Below are 9,475 nucleotides of genomic sequence, written 5' to 3' on the forward strand. Positions count from 1 at the left end.
TTACATAAAATACGTAATGTATAACTAACTCAAGGCATTTTTCCAGAGAAACTGAAGTATGCTACTGTTAAAACCCTCTGTAATAAAGGAGGATGTCAATAACTACCAACCTGTTTCACTATAGAATCATTTTCTAAAGATTTTGAGAAGATGATGGCTTCAGCACCAGAGCAATAATAATATCCTCAGTAAAAAACGGTTTGGATTTCAACTGAATTGTTCTAATGAGTATGCCTTTTTCATGTTTGCTCACTGAATTTTACAAGCATTAAATAATAAAATAGCATCGTTGATATTTTCTGCAACCTATCTAAGTCATTTGAATGAGTTTAACACATTGTTCTCCTTGATAAATTGAGGTTTTATAGGGTTGTTACTGTAGCCAACCAATGAATAATCCCACATCTAACCAAAGTAATGCAGAAGTTTTACTTAGAAACTGAACCATTGTAATCAGGGAAGATTGTTCTGACTGCAAGGAAATCAGAACAGGATTCCCCTAGGCTCAATCTTAGGTCCAGTATTGGTTCCATATACGTATACCATCTTCTGTCAAAGTGGAATTAATTCTTTTCACGGGTGGCACTACTATTGCAACCAGTCCAAGTATACATGCAGTAACGGAGGCGAAATGATAAACAGTGTTCTTAGAAATACCAGTGATGGGCTTCTAGCGAATGGTCTCACTGTCAGTTTTAAAACGTCAGAATATATTCAGTTCTACACACCCAGAGTTTCTACACCCATGGTAAGGCGAAAATATAATAAATAAAAAAATAAGTTGGAAACTTCTAAATTATTAGGTGTTCATACGAGATTTTAAACTGAGAGAAACCATTTTTGGGTCACCTAAAACCACTTAGTCGGCCTCATTTGCACTAAGAATCACTGAAAATTATGGGGAGAGACAAATAATAAAGCTAAAATATTTTGCATGTTTTCGTTCAGTAATGTTATGTGGAATAATTTCAGAGGTAATTCAACTTTACGAAGAAAAGCTTCGTTGTACAAGAAAGCGCTTCAACAGTAATATGTGATACTCACCCACACTCATAATTAAGATATCTGTTTAAGGATTAGGCATTCTGATTGCTGTTTCACAGTACATTTAGTTTCTCATTAAATTTCTTGTAAATAATCCATATCATTTCAAAAGCAACAAAGATGTACAGATGGAAATATAACATTCATTATGACACATTAACGTTATGTTTAAAAGAAAAGGGTGCAAAATGCTGCAACCAAATTTGTTGATGATTTAGTGACAAACAATATGATTATAACTAATGTTCAGGTTCAAAACTCTAAGAATGATGTCAAATTTGAACTGAATATTATCTAACAGTGGAGAAACGTTATTGACACAAAAAATACTGAAAACGTAAATGGATTTGGCTATAAATGACAGACGAATCGCAATACAAGAACTGTGGTATGAGTTGCTCACGTAACCATGCGTACTGTGCAATGTGTATGGTCCCAAAAGTTTGGCAGTCCACAGTTGCGTCCATTACGACAAGCTCCCACCACATCAGACAGGAAAATCGGTTTTTCATTTTCCCGGGGCGATGAACCAAGCAAAAAGCAACATACATCGGTTTTCAATGTCCTGACGCCGAAAAGCCTATAAAAAGAAACAACGAAACCAGCTTTTCATTGTCACGAGGCCAAAAATCGCATAAAAAGCAACAGTATAATCGATTTTTTAAGTGTTTTGAAACTGGTGCAGGACAATTTCGATAAGCTGACCACCGTTTTCTGCAACACGTTGGAATCCAGAAAGAGCATGTTCCACGGGAGATCGGAGTATCTTAGGAGTCACGTTCATAATGCGTAGCGCAATGCGTGCCTTCATTTAAATTACGTTCCCAATCAGAGTTCTGAAGACAGCATCTTTCAGATAACCCCAGAGCCAGAAGTCACGCAGATTAAGATCAGGTGATTGGGATGGAATGCTGTAGGGAAAGGTATCAAATTTCCTCTGTAACAGCCACATTCCTGGCTGTGAAATGTGCTGAGGAGCCCTATCTTGTACGAAATTGATCGCATCTAAGCATCCAGGTGATAGCAGGCGCACAACTCATCTCCTCGTAAAAATATGGCCCTATGATAAACAAGCCCGCCAACCTGCACCATACGGTCGCTATCGCAGAACTGAACGTTACGAGTTGATGTTCGAGCAGATTCTCCATTTCTCATATTTTACAATTCTTGGTATTGTCATGTCCTTGGAGATGGAAATGGGAGTCAATTTTCTACGAGATGTTCCTCACTAATGTGAGCCATACATTCCAGAGGAAATATTCGTCCTCCTGGCCCGCCAGCCTGAAGCAACTTCTGAATGAAGGCAATTTTGTATGGCTAGTAATAAGGGATATTTCGTAGAATTTTTTACACCATGCTCACAGGAACGTTAAAAATTCGGGAAATTACAAGTGCACTGCATGTTTGTACACCATCGCTCCACACCTTCTACAAAAATGTGGTAACATCGTTTATCGAAGTCAAAGCATTGTTTTCCTCCCTCTGCCGCAGTGTACTTCAAAACAACTTATAGAGTTTTTCGTAATCATTTTCTCCAGACCCGTGACAGACACTGCACCAACGACTGTTTTCGTACCCTTGATTGTCCGGAACTTCGGCAGAGTTATTGAACACAGTCACCAACCACGCAAAAGATCTTTACCAGAAATGCGCCATCCTGCACTGAAACAGCCGTGTCGGAGATATCACATGCAAATGGAGGAACGGCTCTGTACCCCAAGTCTTTTAGTTTGCATTTTCTACCGGTCAGAGGGCCACCCATCTCTAAAATTTTATTTTGTTTGGCTAACGTACCCCCATTCCCGATAGAATTCCGTTGAAATTTGACGTCATTCTGAGAAGTCGCCCTTTTTTTACAACTTTTTCATTTTTAAACGTTAATTATAATTACCCTGGACAGGAGGAAAAATGAAATTTGAAAATAAACTGAAGAAAGTTCTCCTTGATGACGTTTCTTTCGTAAAACATTCTGTTATTGTAATGGGTGAAACGTGGTGCGCAGAAATTACTAAATCGCCGTTGTTTTTTTTTTGTTTTTTTAAGAAAAAGAGTGTCTGTAGATGATAAGCACGCAGTCACATTTACAAAATAATTTGTGAAGTGAATATAAAATGAATACGATTTATCGTGCAAATGGTCCATGAAACTAATTTAGAGTATAAGAAAATATCTAAAAACCGTCTCAGGTGTAACTAAGGGCAGCCCTCACGAAGAAGGCATGGGAAGAGCTGCAGTGGGGTGACCCGGACTGAAAACGTTGCTTGTTGTTGATGGACTCTAGCAGTGAACAGCTGGACGCATTGTTTCAAGCAGTGCAGTTTCAGCGTCGGCTGTTGTGTGAATTGGGGTTTGAGCCGGATTGCAACCGTTTGGTGGGTATGTGTAATTGTTTATTTTTATGTCCTTCTGATTAGTTTCAAACATTTTGTCAGTGATATCCACAGACTGTGGCTAAGCCATGTCTCCGCAATATCCTTACTTTCAGGAGTGCTAGTTCTACATGGTTCGCATGAGAGCTTCTCTAAAGTTTGGAAGATAGGAGACGAGATACTGGCAGAAGTAAAGCTGTGAGGACGGGCCCTGAGTCGTGCTTGCGTATCTCAGTTGGCAGAGCACTTGCCCGGGTAAGGCAAAGGTCCCGAGTTCGAGCCTCGGTCCGGCAAACAGTTTTAATCTGCCAGGAAGTTTCATATCAGCGCACACTCCGAAGCAGAGTGAAAATCTCATTCTGGAAACATCCTGATTTATGTTTTTCTTGATTTTCCTAAATTGCTTCATTCATATACTGCGATGGTTCTTCTGAAAAGGCATGGTTAAATTCCTTCCTCATCCTTCCCTAATCCGATGGGACAAATGACATCGCTGTTTAGTCCCCTCCCTTGTATCAGCCAATCAACCTCCACCTCTGAGATACACTTAACACAGTCCTCACACTATGCAAGGCAAAAGTGCCATCGTGTGTGAAGGAAACGAAAAATCTTTACCAGTTAGGTGGCTGAGGCTGCTATTTGGGTCTACCAGCCACTTTACTTTATCACCACTCTCATTTCTTATAGGAACCGACATGGGAACCGGACCTCATGGTACGAGTCTAGTGCAAGGGGGTTTGTGGCATGGTGTCAGTGTGTTGTACCAGATAAAGCACAACAGTTGGCTTGGTGGTTAGCGGTGAAGTGGTTACCGAAACCAGGAACACATTGATGCATATAAATACTGGCTGTCTGCCCAATCTAGTCGTCGAATCAGTGAGTAAGTGAGTAGGTGTGCACTGCAGTGTGGGCACCCACTGTGAGTTCACCTCAGCTCCACACTCATCCACTAATCTCCCAGCTTCAGAATTGATAGGCTGAAAGTGCAACTGAGTCACTGAGCGTCCACCAGCCCCAGGTGTCACTAGCTAGACGCTGGTGCAGAGTTTGTAACCGGATGCCTCCACCGCATCGAAGAAAGTGGTCCACCAATAAGCCAGCTACACTTGCCTACAACAAAGGTGGCCATCCCACCTTCCCCACCACGAACAGTCTGCTCCAGCATCACTTTGCTGGCTTTAACATTGTAAGAAGAGGTGCGTCACCACTCCACTTCATGCACCAGTGTCTCAGAGGAGGCTGCTGTAAAGCACAGACCTGAGGTGGCCATAAGGTCCGGTAAATACTGTTGCAAAATAGATGAGGACTATTATCGACAATGGCCTGCTTTTGATTCACCATGACCAACTAGCTTCCACCAGAGGGCACACGTACCCAGTTTATGGTAAATGTCGTTGATGAATCATGCTTGTATGTAACAAATTTGAATGTCAAGAAACATGTTAAGTAACTCTTAGGACGAAAGAAAATGATGAAAAAATGTGGTACTACTATTAGCTGAACAAGATGTTCTGGGATAATTACAAGCACCGGAACGAATATGAGGAACGCAAGAGAAGAGAAGGCGGTGAAACGACGTTGGCCAATGGTGCGCTGATTAGGACCGCACCACGACAGGAGCGGCCTCTGCAAGACAACAATATAAGCGCCACTCCAGCCAGAGTATCAGCACGGCATAGCAGAGAGTGCTACGGTAGCAGTTAGTAGTGATCCACGAACTGCGTCAAACTTGTATGAATATTATATGTAGGAAAGGACTCAGATCTATGTTGCATGTCGCCCATCACTTGCGATACCATTGTTATTTCAAAGTTACGTATTATAAATATGCTTTATTGCAGTAAAATTGCTAATATTGTTTGCTTGAATTGTTTTATACCACTCCGAGAACGCAGCATCCCTTAGGCACTCTATACAAGATTAGTGGGCAAGACCCCACAGAATACACAAAGGAATTAACGACATTAGCTGCCAATGGGCATTGATTTAAGTCAAAGCAAAAATTTGGCAATGTGTCAGACTGTTATTCTACCCTGGGTCTCCTGGTTAATAGGTATATGCGCTAACCACAATGGCATCCCGACACAGTGGTTAGCGTTTGTCTGCTTAGATAAGTGGTTTCGTGCTTGCCCACCTTGCACCGGACTCGACTTCGATTCCCGGCCGGGTTGGAGACTTTCTCCGCTAGGTGACTGGGTGTTGTGTTCAGAATGAGATTTTCACTCTGCAGCGGAGTGTGCACTGATATGAAATGGGTGTTGTGTTGTCCTCATTATCCTTTCATCCTCATCATCGGCACGTGATTCGATCAATGCGGCGTCGGCTGTAGTATGACCCGCACTCGGCTGCCCAACTTCCCCGGATGGGGCCTCCCAGCCGGCAGTGCCATAGATCATTTCATTTTTTGTATAGTGTTTAGCGCAACTACGTGGACTGCCCTAGCACGCCTTCTGTCAGAGCCAAGTTCTCAACTTATATAGTGCCACTGCCACAGCCACTAATATAGTGCCACTGATATAGTGGCACTTCAGCAGCGTTCTGAATAGTCGCTCCATTTCGCCCATTCATTGCAGAAGTCTTGTGTGCTCCACACTGAGGAGATCATTGGCCATCCTCACCTTCTTTTTATGTATACGTGGTGTATGTTCTTAGGGGCATGACCGAAAGAAGACACACGACATAATACATAAATACACTCCTGGAAATGGAAAAAAGAACACATTGACACCGGTGTGTCAGACCCACCACACTTGCTCCGGACACTGCGAGAGGGCTGTACAAGCAATGACCACACGCACGGCACAGCGGACACACCAGGAACCGCGGTGTTGGCCGTCGAATGGCGCTAGCTGCGCAGCATTTGTGCACCGCCGCCGTCAGTGCCAGCCAGTTTGCCGTGGCATACGGAGCTCCATCTCAGTCTTTAACACTGGTAGCATGCCGCGACAGCGTGGACGTGAACCGTATGTGCAGTTGACGAACTTTGAGCGAGGGCGTATAGTGGGCATGCGGGAGGCCGGGTGGACGTACCGCCGAATTGCTCAACACGTGGGGCGTAAGGTCTCAACAGTACATCGATGTTGTCGCCAGTGGTCGGCGGAAGGTGCACGTGCCCGTCGACCTGGGACCGGACCGCAGCGACGCACGGATGCACGCCAAGACCGTAGGATCCTACGCAGTGCCGTAGGGGACCGCACCGCCACTTCCCAGCAAATTAGGGACACTGTTGCTCCTGGGGTATCGGCGAGGACCATTCGCAACCGTCTCCATGAAGCTGGGCTACGGTCCCGCACACCGTTAGGCCGTCTTCCGCTCACGCCCCAACATCGTGCAGCCCGCCTCCAGTGGTGTCGCGACAGGCGTGAACGGAGGGACGAATGGAGACGTGTCGTCTTCAGCGATGAGAGTCGCTTCTGCCTTGGTGCCAATGATGGTCGTATGCGTGTTTGGCGCCGTGCAGGTGAGCGCCACAATCAGGACTGCATACGACCGAGGCACACAGGGCCAACACCCGGCATCTTGGTGTGGGGAGCGATCTCCTACACTGGCCGTACACCTCTGGTGATCGTCTAGGGGACACTGAATAGTGCACGGTACATCCAAACCGTCTTCGAACCCATCGTTCTACCATTCCTAGACCGGCAAGGGAACTTGCTGTTCCAACAGGACAATGCACGTCCGCATGTATCCCGTGCCACCCAACATGCTCTAGAAGGTGTAAGTCAACTACCCTGGCGAGCAAGATCTCCAGATCTGTCCCCCATTGAGGATGTTTGGGACTGGATGAAGCGTCGTCTCACGCGGTCTGCACGTCCAGCACGAACGCTGGTCCAACTGAGGCGCCAGGTGGAAATGGCATGGCAAGCCGTTCCACAGGACTACATCCAGCATCTCTACGATCGTCTCCATGGGAGAATAGCAGCCTGCATTGCTGCGAAAGGTGGATATACACTGTACTAGTGCCGACATTGTGCATGCTCTGTTGCCTGTGTCTATGTGCCTGTGGTTCTGTCAGTGTGATCATGTGATGTATCTGACCCCAGGAATGTGTCAATAAAGTTTCCCCTTCCTGAGACAATGAATTCACGGTGTTCTTATTTCAATTTCCAGGAGTGTAGTTAGGTATTACACCCACTCTGGAAGATGGAGGTTTGGATGTTCTAGGCAGAGGTGTTTGGCCCCAAAACTCAACGTAGTGTGACAATGAATACAGGCCGAAGGAATGAGTTAAAATTTGTACGTAGGCCAGGATTAAAACTCGGGTCTTCTACACAGCATGCAGATGCGCTAACCGCTGCGCACCCTGGCACTGCAGCCTACACAGCAATGCAGGTTACCCTAGTATTTCTATCTCCCTAATATGAACTTCAGTTACCGCCTCAGCCCATCTTAATACTACCCCTCTTGAATACTGTGAGTATTGCAGAGGCTCTCCTATATTCGAATAGGAACTTGGGATTGAACGAAATGGTCGTTATCCTGCCCGATTAATAATGATAATACATGGCTATGTGTGGCTGTATGTGTACTCACCTACAAGGTATCACTGAGGACGCCGGTGAGCAGATGTCGGCCGTCTTGTTCGAATTTCGACTCTTCCTTCACCTGCAGGTGAACCTCTTCGGTAGGTACACAGTAGGAGGCACCTCGTGTGTCGTTGTCTTCTTTTACCTCCGCAGGAGATGGAAGACGTGTGAGACACGCAGATCCAGCCAGAGGCTGAGTAGTTGACGTCGTCGGCAGCAGCGAGTCCTGTGTCCTGCCACTAGGGGCGCAGGAGATTCTGGGCGCGCCGCGAAGGTTGCCGCCGCCGGTTTCGAGTCCGAAGCACGGCAGCACGCGGCGGAACTCCTTGCGGAAGTTCTCGTTCATCCAAGCGTAGAGGAACGGGTTGTAGCAGGTGGAGCTCATGGCGAGCGCGTGCACCACGAAGAAGCAGAGGTTGAAGTAGCGCCAGGTGCCGAACGGGGTGAAGACGTCGTTGGCGAGGTTGAGCAGCGTGAGCGGCATCCAGGACAGGCCGAAGATGGCGACCATGGCGACGAGCATGCGGTTGGTGCGGCGCTTGCGCTCGCGGTCGGCGTCGTCGCGGCGCGCCGAGCGGCAGCCGGGTTTGTGGCGCGCGCGCCGGCCTAGCCGCAGCGAGACGCGCACGTAGCAGAAGGCGGAGACGGCGAAGGGCAGCGCGAACTGCGCGGCGGCGGTGACGGCGCCGTAGGCGAGGCGCGCCCGCTCCGACGGCCAGCTCTCCTCGCAGTAGTAGTAGCCGTCCTCTGAGCGCAGCACCGTGTACAGGCCGTAGGGCAGCGTGGCCAGCGCGGAGAAGAGCCAGATGCCGGCCAGCGACCAGGCGCACGTGGAGAGGCGCATGCGCGGCCGGAACGGGTGCACGATCACGAAGAAGCGGTCGACGGCGATGCTCGTCAGCGTCAGCGTCGACGTGTAGACGCTGGTGCCCTGCGCGAGCACGACGGCGCGGCAGAGCGCGCCGCCGAACACCCAGCTGCCCAGGAAGGTGTAGAGCGGCGTGAAGGGCACGCACAGCGCGCACAGCAGCACGTCCGACAGCGCCAGGTTGCCGATGAACACGTTCGTCACGGTGTGCATGGCGCGGTTGCGCGCCACAACAACCACGACCAGCGCGTTGCCCACCAGGCCCAACACGAAGATGGTCGTGTACACCACGCAGAACAGCGCCTGCACGCCGTCGTTGTAGATAATGTCGTTGCCGATGTCGTGCTCCAGGAAAGCGGGACTCTCAGAGCTGTTCCTGGTCCATGACGTATTAGCCGCCACAGGTACCTCACTGCCTCCATAACCTTCCGTCATAACTACTTGTCGATACGTTGGACGCAAACCGAACACCTATTCCTCTTCTTAACTCAGTGCACACAGACCTTAACAATACATCACCAACAGGGCCATTATTTGTCTATAGCATGGGAGAAAATCTTCATTTTACTTCACAGATCAATCTAAAATCCATTCGTTTCTCTGGGAACTGGAAGTTTCAAAGCAGTACACACTAAAGTGAAAGATTTGTTCACGAAATCATTGTTCGC

The 9,475-nt window shown here is 47.5% G+C and overlaps 1 protein-coding gene across 1 annotated transcript; it reads right to left on the reverse strand.

Moving 5' to 3' along the window:
• Positions 1 to 7,946: 7,946 nt before the first annotated feature.
• Positions 7,947 to 9,242, reverse strand: LOC126355610 (prolactin-releasing peptide receptor-like). The gene has a single exon (XM_050005972.1). The coding sequence runs from the start codon at positions 9,240 to 9,242 to the stop codon at positions 7,947 to 7,949; it is 1,296 nt and encodes a 431-aa protein (XP_049861929.1).
• Positions 9,243 to 9,475: the final 233 nt, after the last annotated feature.

Source organism: Schistocerca gregaria, chromosome 3 (genome assembly GCF_023897955.1).
Source record: "Schistocerca gregaria isolate iqSchGreg1 chromosome 3, iqSchGreg1.2, whole genome shotgun sequence".
Classification (NCBI taxonomy): Eukaryota; Metazoa; Arthropoda; class Insecta; order Orthoptera; family Acrididae; genus Schistocerca; species Schistocerca gregaria.

What these genes read in the sequence shown, in the direction of transcription:
- LOC126355610 (XM_050005972.1), bottom strand. Translation starts at nt 9,242, where the DNA reads ATGACGGAAGGTTATGGAGGCAGTGAGGTACCTGTGGCGGCTAATACG.